Source organism: Porites lutea, chromosome 4, assembly GCF_958299795.1.
Source record: "Porites lutea chromosome 4, jaPorLute2.1, whole genome shotgun sequence".
Taxonomy (NCBI): domain Eukaryota; kingdom Metazoa; phylum Cnidaria; class Anthozoa; order Scleractinia; family Poritidae; genus Porites; species Porites lutea.
Window position 1 is genome coordinate 22,339,913 of NC_133204.1, and position 12,288 is coordinate 22,352,200.

Sequence of the window (12,288 nt, forward strand, 5' to 3'; positions counted from 1 at the left end):
ATACGTCCATGGCCTCCCCTGCCATGCTTTCAAATTTCTTTGAAAAACAGTGAACTCAAAACCACCCACAATACCTTTCGGGGTTGTCGCGTGCAGTTTATCCGACAACCTTTCTCCAAATAGCTGTAAATGGTACAGTCCGCGTCTTATTTAAGACGCGTCTTATTTTTCCTCGTGTAAATGGCCCTATTATTTTTATGGAGGAATTGTCGTATGTGCTTACCCAATATTTTGTTTCTTGAATTCATGTTCTCTTTTATTTTTCACTGCCGCTCATTTACACCTTGCTGGCCGCTAGCATTTCTCATTTTCTCACCGCCGCTTTGAATTTCCATGTTTTTTTTCCTACGAAATTCGTCTCCTTTGTTTTCAATAACTCGCTCCAGCTCTTTCTCTGTTATCCACGTTAGTGTAAACATAAAAAATAACGCTTTTTTAGAAAATAATATTTTCTAAAAGTCCAGGCGGCCATGTGATTTTCTTCCAAATAAAACCTTGAGTTGCATTTGGGTTGCCATACCTGTTGATTGAGTTATTTTACATTGGTATACCTGTGGTGCGGACGGACGGTTGGTCGGTGTACGGTCACGTGATTACCAAATTTTATCGGATGGGTAGATTACCACATTTCTTTAGCTATGGAGCTCCGCTATGATGAGATAACGTGCTATTTTAGGTGGTTTAACCAGGTTGAGCGCTTTTTAGTTATTTATTTTTAAGTCGATGATGTCATAACTAAAATTGAGGGCGTCACATCCTCATTTGGTCATGACATCACCTGTGCCTCAAAAAATCTCTGAACCGTAACTAAAAATAAGCGTTAATGAATTCCTTCGGCCTAAAACATCCCTACTACACTAGTAACCGGTCTTTCCATGCCTTCATTTCAATAGTGTAAAAGCAGCGTTAGGGATCAAGGACATTAAAAATGTTTGAAATGCAAGATTGCATATCGCATCGGACAAGAAAAGAGTTGAGTTGACTGTTTGTTTTTTCAAACGAATGATACACACTCACATGTCGACATGCGTATCCTTGTTGTCGGGCTCCCAACCAAGCTTATCCGCGAGAGGTTTCACCTTGGATCTAATAAATTGCTGTAACAAAATAAAAAGAGATATTTACTGTACAATATTCGCCACAAAGAAGTGAATGCTTTGGCTCCATGAAACACTCAAGGGTGCGTTTCTCTGCCAAATTCCAAATCCGGATTTTTAATCCGAAAACAGATATTTCGTTTCTTTACTAAAATCCCAAAACAGATTATTGATCCATATGATCCACAATGGAGGTGGATTGTTTCGGTCATAACCAAAACCAGATACGTTGGATATATGATCTGAAGCGTTTTCTCCACTACGGATCCGAAAAGAGTGAATATTGCCAGCGGTAACTCGAAACAATTTTCATACATAAATCAGCTGCTCATCTTTAAGGCCATTTTGAACCCGAGGCATAGGTGAAACAATCGATTTCATCTGCTTTATCGGGGTGGTAAAATCGCAATACAAACAGGACCTGCATTGTTCTAGTTCACGAGGTCAAAACTGATACACACTTAACCGGCGCGTTTTACAAGATTTTACTTTTACAGTACACTTCTTATTTTAAGAGTCGTCTTTGATTTGGCCCGTCAAAAGCAGTATCCTAAAGCTAACCGTCCAGATTACAACGAAAGATCAGCAAACTTGCGACACTGTCAGCAGCCGTGTTATTCTTTCTTCGGGATACCGTCGATGTTGTGGGTCGTCTTTATCGAAATTTTTTGGATACATCCGGATTTTTGATCTGATCTTGGATTTTAGTAAAGAATCGCACCCCAAAAGACCTAAAACAGGTAACTATGAATCGACCTGAAAATAATTTTACAACACAGAAACATATTGAAACGATTGCATGAAGGTTTTTGGTTTCAGCCGAGATTCATAATTAGAAATAAATTTACAACAGAAAAAAGAATTGAAACTGAATAGACTTGTTCACCATCACAATTTTCCCTAAAAGACGGGTTTCATAGTCCTAAAAAGTTACGCCTTAAGTAAAATCAGATGGGGAACAATGTTCCACAGTTTTATTTCCGAGGGAATCTAAAATTAGATTTAAATTTTGATAGGGTTAGTAACGTGCGGCTTTTCACTCGACTTCCAACCGAAGCTTCTCTTCACATGTCCCTAGTTATCCAATGAGTTCCAAACGCAAAAAGTATCACATAATGTACGTTTGAACATTAGAAACAATAACGTAGTAAAACCTGAAAGTATCCATTTCCCCGCCTGTCGCTGAGAACGTCATCCAGGAAGCCCAAGCTGTTCAGTGCAGTCCTCCAAGGCACGTACTTGGATTCTTTACTCAAATACTTCAAGGTACCCAGAGCAATGGTGTAGTCCAAGTACCCGGCTCTGATAGGAATGTCACAAAAAAAGGCCCCAAGATTAATTTCTAACAACACTTATTTAACAGTTTCCAAAGTAAGACAGTGAATGGTTTGAGCCTAGGAGTCACACCATTAGTAGGTATATTATCTTCCAGGTGAGGAAGTCTTGAATAGGAATGTTGATGACAGTGACTGACGTTTTGACAGTTTGTGTTATATTCAGAGTTAAGGTGATTTGTATCTCGTCAGTTGATGGTATTTAACTCTGGTTATAGAACACTAGTGATATTTTCATGTGAAACCTAAGCGATGAAGCCGGGAAAAACGATGAGTGACGCCACCGTGATCCTAAACATTTTGCCTGAAGTAACCCTCTAAAGGTAGGGCTAGTTTCATACAGTTGAACCTCTTTCGCCTCAACAGCCACCTTGGGGACAGAAGAAATTGGCCGTTGTAGAGAGGTCTGGACAAGAGTAAATGTATAGATTGTCCGCCAAAGAAAAGTGGCCTTGTGGAGAGGTGGCCGTTAGTGAGGGAGATATAAACATTTGGAGTAAAGTGTTACTGTTCCCATACCCAAAACTACCAACGCCTTCATTTCAGTTGTTTGTAATGTTTAATATTTGATTGCGGATTTGTTACGAATCACGAGTAGGAATAAATTACAAACAAACCTTGCCAAGTTAAAGGCATCATCAATTAAACTCGATCTGTCCTCTGCAGTAAAAACCTGTGAAAATAGAGTGAAATCCAGTCACAATGAATACCGTCCAAACATTGATTTCTAGTCGCAGATTTTGACAGCCCTTTGTTCCATATACATAAGAGTGTCACGTAAGTAAACAGTTCCAAGTTACACACAGTAATTTTTTAGGGAGTTATTATAACTCCAAAAATGGAGTAAAAATTTAAGGTCACAATTTGGGGTTACTTTAACTCCTCAATAGTAACTTCAAATCCGGGGTGATTTTTACTCTTGAAAAAGAGTTCTTTAAACTCCTTTTTGGAGTTAAAATAACTCCACAGTATGGAGTTAAATTAACCCCACTAGAGGAGTTATTACAATTCCTTGAGAATTACTGTGCAAGTTCATTTCAAGATGGCTAAAAGTTTGTATCGCTTTATAATAAGTAGCTTCAAAATACTCGTAAAACGAAGCCCTCGGGGGGAGTAAAATGACTGGACCTTCAGCCTCAGGTTTGTCAGTTTAAGTACTGTTACCAGGGTTCGCACACTTTTTTGAACCAAAAATTCAAGGACTTTTCAAAAAAGAGCCCTGAGTCTATGTTTTTTTTTTTAGCTCTTCCACAACATGAGCAATCGTATCCTGAAGGTCTTTCTGTGTTTGCTGGGTTGGATAAAGTTAGCAACGAATTTCAAGGACTTTCCAGCACCTACTGCAATTTTCAAGGACTTTTAAAGTCTTGAATTTTTATTTTCAAGGTGAGTGTGAACCCTGTGTTGTTACAAGATATAAGGACCTTTACCTTAAACGTAATTTTGGTCTGTGACAATGAATTTTTCCCCGACGCCGTATAATTTTTTTTCTTGTTGCCTCACTAACACAAAACGCATTATCTTTATACTTACAAACTTTACTCATTCCAACCATAAATACCTACATGACCTCAAAACTCTAATTCTAACTCATCCACGAACTCTTGTGGTTAAAAAGGAATCACATTTAAGCTGACTTACTGTATGATGAACAAAAAGTTTGAACACTGTAGGATATCTAACTTACATTCTATTGTTAGTAACAATTCATTTTTACTGTTGTATTCTATTCTTACATAACTAACCAAATAAGAGCACAGAATAATAGAGCGGTTTTCACTTGACTGTCGTAAAACCAAAACCAAAGTAAATACACTAGCCAACCAAAGAGCGTAGTAAAACCAAAACCAAACCAATTCCTCAATTACTTTCGACAGTCAAGTGAAAACCGCTCTATAATGAATTCAGTAGTAGTTGTATGGTTGATGTATTACTACAGAAAAGCTAAGAAATCCACTACCAACCGTATGATCTGTGTTAAGTTGTTTAATAAGAGCATTCCAGTTGTCATTGTCATAGTGAACTCTGTAGAACCCAACTTGTTTGAAGTTTCCTTTGATCCATTTATCAATAGGCCAAGTAAACTCAACTAAAGAAAACAAACCAGCAATGTTGTGGACGTAGAGTTAAAAGTAGAAAAAAAAATGATAAAGTAAATGAAGACAGGAGGTATGTCGACTTAACTTTGTATTCTATTGAGGTCAGAGAAAAAGAGTTGTGAGGGGTGGGTGTCAAAACAAACGAGGTTTGAGGCTAAGGAATGGGGTCGATATAGGAGCCCATCACGTCTGGGGGTCCATCGGGGGCCCTGTAGGGGAAGGGGTTAGAGAAATATATCTATAGGGATACGTTACATTGAGATGATCCGATCATCAAGATCATGGTACATCAAAGGAACCGATGAATCCTTCCTGGGAAATTATTCATCGCTCCATTTAAATCGTCAGGATCTGTCTGAGTGATCCCGGATCATTGATCCTGATCCGGATCACCCCAATGGAACACACCCTTCGCGACCACTGAAAAGCGCATTTTTTCACGCCTTTCTGTTACTTCTTCGATAATGGAAGAACTGTTGAAGTATTAGCAGCTTAAAGAACTCTTAAACTTCTAGAGCTGAATTGTTGAAAAGGGAGGGGGGGGGAGGATGTCGGAAATATTTCTTGCTTATTGTGCGGTTATAGCAATGGCATGTTTCAAGAACTCATGAAGGGAAAGCCTAGTGCCTGAAAAAACTTTCAAAACTTCGTTGAACGGCTGCTTGAACTTCGTTACGTACAAAAAGTGACGACGACAGACGACGAACGGCATACCGCAAGTTAAGCGGTTTACTGTGAAACGTGGTGCGCAAAAAATCTCTTCTATAAGCTATCAACAAGAAAATGATATTCTCGATAGCCATTTCTTAGTCCTAAAGCTTCAAAGGCTATTCAACAGATTCAGCCAGTAAAGATCTCGTCGTTTTTACTTGACAATTCGCTAGTCTCATCTATAAGTGCTGGAAATCCTTCTCTGCTCCGATTGGCTGAAGTGTTTCTGGCGAATAGCTTTAATAGCTTAAAACCTAACACAATGTGACTCAGGCCTTATATGGGAGATGGGCGCTCCAGGCTGATGGCAGCCTCATTTACAATTTTCTCTCCCACTCGTTTCCCGAAGAGAACCGTGGGAACGAAGTTGGGCTGATGATCGATTTTGTTACAGAATCATTTGGAACTTGATTGGCCCATTGCTACATTGACATAGCCGTTATAAACATTACAAAACTCATTTCACGAAAACAAATGTATCTTTTAACAAACCTTGATCAGATGAGATGTTCATCCAAACAGTTTTGGGATCTTGGGATGATCCTTCATAAACGTATGTCAGAGGAACGTACCATCTGTAACTGCAATATTAAGTGAACACAGTCTGATTTTAAATTTAACGATAGATAAGGGCGATAAAAGCTTTAGACACGTTTTAGACCACGTATTTTGTACGTTCTGTTAAGGGTGGATTTTGAATATTTACTTTTAAATATATCGACCGTTTTACAATGACACTTTCAGAGGAAGTAGGCAAGTCAACAACAACAACAACAACAATACCTTTATTCGCCTTGTACTTAATTAATTACATACTCACGTGAAAGAGAAAAAATATATATTTATTTGTACTTAATAAAGCCTGGAGCTGAAATAATCCTAAGATTTTCTAGCCAGTTCTCCAGAATTTAAAGTTTTAGAGAATTGAGATATAATTTATTTCCAAAGAAGCAGTTTTAAAATACAATGTATTAAGAAAGAAAGAGTATATGCTTAAGTTATGTTAACTATGTTGTTCTGACAGCAAATAAGGTTTCAATTGTTTTTGGAATTAGTATGTGTTTAGTTCTTTAAGAGTTATGGGAATTTTGTCCCAGATGGTACATGCAGCATATCCGATTGTTTGTTTCCCCGTATTAGTTCGCACTTTTTTTACGTAAAGATTCTGTTTCGATGCATATCTGGTATTGTATTTGTGGACATTACTGGCATATTGAAAATAGTTTGAGAACAGCTTTGGCAGGAGGCCTTTATGCCAACACCTCCTGCCTGCGTTTTTGAGTTAGTGTTCACAAAAGCATAACCAGTTCCAACGTTTAGTCCTCAGACTGTACGCACTCTCAAATTAAGTACTTTTTTGTTCAAGTAAAAAAGTGTAGAAGACGTGCGAAAGGAAAATTAAGAACACTTAATTTGTTTATCTGAGGCTAAGTTTACACCAGAAGAGAGTTTTTTTGGGTACGTGACGAAACCCAGGAAAATTTTGGAACTCGATTCCCGGAACGTTTTTCCCTATCTATTTCACGCTCACTAACGTATGCTAACTTTAACTGCTTGGAACTAAAAAGAGGGAATTTGTGCATTTCCAGGAAACTGATCCTGAGTTCTCTGTAATCTCCTACTGAGACAACCACCCTTTGTCTTCCCACATAAGGATGGTTCTCCCAACAGAGTAGCTTAGTGTGATGACACCAAAAAGGGCTCATTAAACTATGCATGACTTCTGTTGTAGGCTGTCATTACATTGTACGTTTGTTTATTGGACACTCACTTGAATGGTGATGATTCTTTAACCACAGCATTAGGGTCCAGGAGGAAATGTTTCTGCTTCGCTATGGCTATGTTTGTTTTGTTAACACGTTTGATTGTTACTACAGGGAATCCCATTTGAAGCGTCCATGTGTCCATGATGGTCTTGACATCCATACCTGCTTTCTAGTGAACAGAAAATAACAGTTGGCCAGTTATCTCAGTCCTCTTTGTTTTCACTAACATTCCTTAAAATTTATCCGTTCGAAATATAGCTGGTACCAACTTCACAAGTAGGAATTTTGATTAAGAACGTATGCCCAGTTGCTTCCCTTGTGAAGTTTCTGATATTTGATGTGAGTCCTGTTGTGTTTCAACCAAAGGCGGTTTTGAGCGTCATGCACGTCAACCGGAAGTGAGGTCTTTTTCATTTGACGTTTCCAAATTTGTATTTCTAAGTGTTTTTTCTATCATAGAGGCGATTTGTCCAAACAATTGGGCAAAACCACCGTCCAAAAATGGAAAACGACAACTTCCGGTTGACGTGCATTGCTCAAAGCCTCAAAAACGTCTTTGCCTAAGCTCACTACTTGCTAAACGGTGAAGCATGTGTCCCTCCTGAGTCACTGGAGATCAGCAAAATGAAAATTAAAACTGCTTCTTCGTTCTAAGGAAGGCTAAAAATCATATTTCAAGGTGAAACTCCACAGAGGTTAGCCTTTGGCGCTTACTACATTCCGAAAAGTGTGAAAACAAACTATTCATGGAAGGTGGGGGGGGGGGGGGGGGCGTGAGGGAAGAGGGGCCCTTTGCCTGTTAGCACTCCCTTCTCCCTTGAATACCTACCATGCAGGATAGTAAACAGATAAGTATGATAAGAATAGCCAACAAGCAGAGGGATATAGGGTCTCATGCCTGTCATTTCATCTAATACTATAAGCTACCTTAAGCCATGCGAGGTTATTTCACCACCATGTGTCGTTGGGTGCTTCCTTTGCTTCCACACGCCCATTTTTAACCCTTTTTATTGGTGTGTTTTTCTTTACTGAGGGGGAGGGCGAGGGGATGTGTTTTTCTTTTCTGAGGGAGGAGGGGATGTGTATTTTTATTTTTTGAGGGGGAAGGAAAGGATGATATGTGGGTTTTACTTTTTTGAAGGGAGGGGGAGGGGATAAAACTTCACTAACATCTTTAAGAGAGAGGGTAAAATTTGATAGTTTCAATGACTGATAAATGACCATTCAAATGACCCTAGTTATTTGGAGACACTTCAAATTAAAAAAAAGGGTTTTGAAAGTGTTGATTATCATGATAACTGCTGACATTCCGTTATTCTACTTACCTCTCCCAAGGCATTCCAAAGGTCTTTGGTTTCGGCATTCTTAAAGGCATACTTCCTCAAATAATACTGTATGTATTAACAAAAGGTAAAATAAACTTCTAAATTTAAAAAAATTCAATTAATTAAATTCAGATCTAATAAAAAAATGGCTAAATAACAAATTTATATAGTTTTTCACAAATTATACATACACTAAGTCCCTCCTTGAACTTTTCCCTGCCAACAAAACCTTCAAGCATCCGAATAATGGAGGAACCCTGCAATGATAAAAATTGTGAAATATATGTCTATAAAATTTCATAAACCTTTAATTATTACTAATAAATGTAGAAATACACTAGAAAAGGCTTGATTACCAGTCATTGTGCAGGAGGACTGGATGCAGGAAAGAGGCAGAAATCCAGGGTAGTTACATAGCAAAACAAGACCCCAAGTGGTTGTCCTTCTTTCCAGAGCCAAGGGCGGCAAGAGAAAAAGTAGAATTATGCAAATATATGGTTAAAAGGAGGAGAAATTAGGGCAGAGAAGGGCTTGGCATGGGCTTCCGCCCTTGTTCCTTGCCGCTTTAATTTGCTGCTTGCCCCTCAGAATCACTCTCAATCTATCTCAAAACAAAAATAAAAGACTGCTCACAGTCTATATAAAAACTAGCTTCTTATTAAAACTTTAACAACTATACCTTGCTATATGAAATTCTGTCAAATAACTGTTTGATCTTCTTAGGATGATCAACTTCAACCGATATAGGATGAGAACTTGCTAATGAATCCAATGGGAAAACATTCTGAAGATCATAAAGGAGGAATGCTTCCATCTGTAAAGTTAACACACAAAAAATGAACATCAAAACCAAAAATTAGGTTACATCTTATATTATTGGTGTACAGGTCTGCTGTTATAAATTACATGTAATTGACTAACTTGTAGGTGATGAGCTTGGTTAAAGCAGCTAACGTTGCTGAGTTAAAGCTCCAGTATACTTTAGAGGCCTCATTTTTGTTTTTATAAAAAATGGTTTTCATATATTTTAAGTATATTTTGTTTTTCAGGTTTTTATGTTAATCTATTTGCCCCTGAGCCACCTTGGTAGTTTTGGTTCATTACAACCAGACAGTGACCACAAAACAGCTTGACAAGCTGTGAAAGGTGATTTTTGGCACAATTCCGAAGAGTGAACGGGCTGAGCAATGTAAAGTACCACGTTTTTTGAGAAAATCCAATTTTGATCGTAAAAACAATGAAACCAAATCTGGCCACTCCATGGCCATAAGCCCCTGAACCACCAATGCAGATCCACATCAATTCTACTGCTTGTGATGTCATCAGTTTCAATGTTCAAGGACAACTTTGTCAGCTAATGTGGAGCAGGGTGAAGAGATTTTTCAAACCATAAAAGAATGAGCCAGAGAAAAAGGCGAAATATCATGAAAATATATTGACCTGAAAAATTCTCATGAAAATCTTGTAGAGGAAATTAGACATACAGATATTGTCATTGGTCCAAACAATAAAATTTCAACTGTACTTATGTTGTAAGAAGAGACATTATCATGTACATGGCCCTTATTAGGGAACTTTAGCACTGATGATGGTGACTGCAGCAAAAATGTTACTTTTAAAACAAATTGGCGTTTTTATAAACATAATGTCACGTTTATTCCCATTCACTGAAAATGTCCAATGTAGGTGAATTTTAAAATTATTTCTCAGGGACCCCACTTGAGCGAAAGAAAACTTGATCGTCGCTTGTTTCCATCCTCCATTTTGAAGCATGAAATTACTAGGCATTTTCACATTGTAGTTGTGCAGGGATGGCAAAGAAATGTACAAAAAAGTGTGCTGTACATGCAAAGTTGTTGTAATTTGTTGCTTAACAAGCCCATTGCTTTTTTGACATTCTAGTTGCCACTGCCATCATATTTGCTTAAGCTCCCTATGTTTGACTAGTATGGGAGATTACAGCTACCACGCACGTATGCTCACCATTTGCCAGTCTGGGTGGGTGTAGTTCACTCCAAGGTACTCCACAAAACTGGCGAATCCTTCATTCAGCCACAAGTCATTCCACCACTTGGGAGAGACAATGTTTCCAAACCACTAAAAAGTTTTTAAAAATTACTAATACATGATGAAGGAATAACAAAGCCAAATACAGCTAGTACTGAAATTATACAGCTTTCAATGTTGTAAAAAACCATACAAGGGGTATTTCATGAGGAATTAGTTTTCCAAGTTTAGCTCATGAAGTAAGTTGTTTTGACACATTATTAACTTCAGACCATAATGACCAGTGTTTGTGAAGGAACTAGAGGAGGGGATTCTTACTTGTCTGAATTAATTTTCTACTTTTTGTATTATTCCTGTTTTACATTTTTGCCACGATTATAACTGTAACACAATTCTCCAATCTTACTGGCTATTGGCAGCCTGATTTTGGCAGGGACCGTCAGCACAATGTCACCCCTAAGTAAATGGGTGGGACAGTTGCTCTTGAATGCGTTCTTTTTTTCTCATGTTTAAAAGTAAAAAACTCTCAAGAGATGTTAACTTCTGTTTTGAATGAACAAAATTAATGTTAAGATTATCACACCAATTGTTATCTCAATTTTTTTCTGTGTCTTTTAATTCTGTGTGTACTAGCAATCATACTCATGATTAAGCTGATTTACTCCCACTAGCTAGGTGGTGTTCCAATATTGTTTAAGTAATATATCAAGCATGAGAAGCAGTGTTTCACTAGATGGAACACTCAGAGAACAGAGTTGAAAATACGACGCGTAGCGGAGTATTTTTAATGAACTTCTTTGTATTTTCTTCACGAATTATTAATGAGTTTGAGAATCACTCATATAAATTACAGAGTGAAAGGAATTCCATGAGTCCAGAGAGTATGATCTTGCTTTATAACCAAGTCACTTAATCTGAACACAGACTCCAGACTCTGCATTACAGTGAACACTGGAATTAAAATATAGTTCTTCTATTTTTAAGCACAACAAAGGCATGCATTGTTAAACAACAGCCATAATAACTACCACAGAAATTACACAAACACAGAAATTACACGAACAGTGCCGAACTGACATTTCTTGAAATACACATGTTCAGATCTAGACTGCAAAACAGTCTCACACGCATGAAGCAATCGAGTTTCATGCACTCCTCGGTCTCGCTGTCTGTATTCAGCCTTATTCATGGAAAATTGTTACCTTAATATATTATCATACCACTTCTTAACTTATCTTTCCTCCCATTCCCCCTTTATTTTTACTATTCCTAAGAAAAATTTTAGCCACTACAAAATGTGGAATTTTGTTGTCCAAACAATAATATCATCTATTTGATGCTCCTAAATAAACGGTCAGTGTAAAACGCAGACTGCGGACCAGGGGTAAAATGCAGACTGAGTGTAAAATGCAGACTGCAGACTGGGGTAAAATGCAGACCGAGCATAAACTGTAGTTGTGGAAGGGTTTAAGGGCAAAAAAATCCCGCAAATACCTGTAAACAAACACTTACTTGATGACATCTGCTTTCACAAATCCATTCCTTTCTTCTCTGGAACGTCGTCGACGACCCGAAAACATAATCGCAATCTTGAACCTTTTTTCCATCCTAGAGACTTCACGCTTCAATTTTTGATGCGAAGTTTTCGATATACGTGACCAGGGACCGTGAACTGGTACAACAACACCAAGATGTTTACGCTTAAATGAAAGCTGCTGACCCAAAATATTGTACAGGAATTATGACGATAAAAATGGGAGTAAGTCATTCCAACAACAAAGAAAGATGTTCTGCAGGAAATTTGGATGACCTTCTATGAAAGTATTGCAAATCAAGGTACGCAGACTTAAGCTGTTTGGATGTTCATTGAAACTTCTGGCAAATGTGCAATTCACTTCGACTAGGAAGCGAAGTGTGTAACTGATACCGGCTAGCTATTTCACCGATTT

The 12,288-nt window shown here is 37.9% G+C and overlaps 1 protein-coding gene across 2 annotated transcripts in view; it reads right to left on the reverse strand.

Annotated features, from left to right (window-relative positions):
• Positions 1–12,288, reverse strand: part of LOC140932917 (aminopeptidase A-like) — a 30,548-nt gene that overhangs the window by 8,603 nt on the left and 9,657 nt on the right. For both annotated transcript variants that reach the window (XM_073382414.1, XM_073382415.1), the window contains exons 5-14: positions 10,316–10,429; positions 9,012–9,146; positions 8,524–8,589; positions 8,333–8,398; positions 7,013–7,176; positions 5,734–5,822; positions 4,396–4,520; positions 3,049–3,104; positions 2,252–2,399; positions 1,018–1,097 (exon numbers count right to left, since the gene is read on the reverse strand). In XM_073382414.1, the coding sequence (XP_073238515.1) occupies positions 1,018–1,097; positions 2,252–2,399; positions 3,049–3,104; positions 4,396–4,520; positions 5,734–5,822; positions 7,013–7,176; positions 8,333–8,398; positions 8,524–8,589; positions 9,012–9,146; positions 10,316–10,429 (1,043 nt within the window). The remainder of the gene's footprint in view (positions 1–1,017; positions 1,098–2,251; positions 2,400–3,048; positions 3,105–4,395; positions 4,521–5,733; positions 5,823–7,012; positions 7,177–8,332; positions 8,399–8,523; positions 8,590–9,011; positions 9,147–10,315; positions 10,430–12,288) is intronic.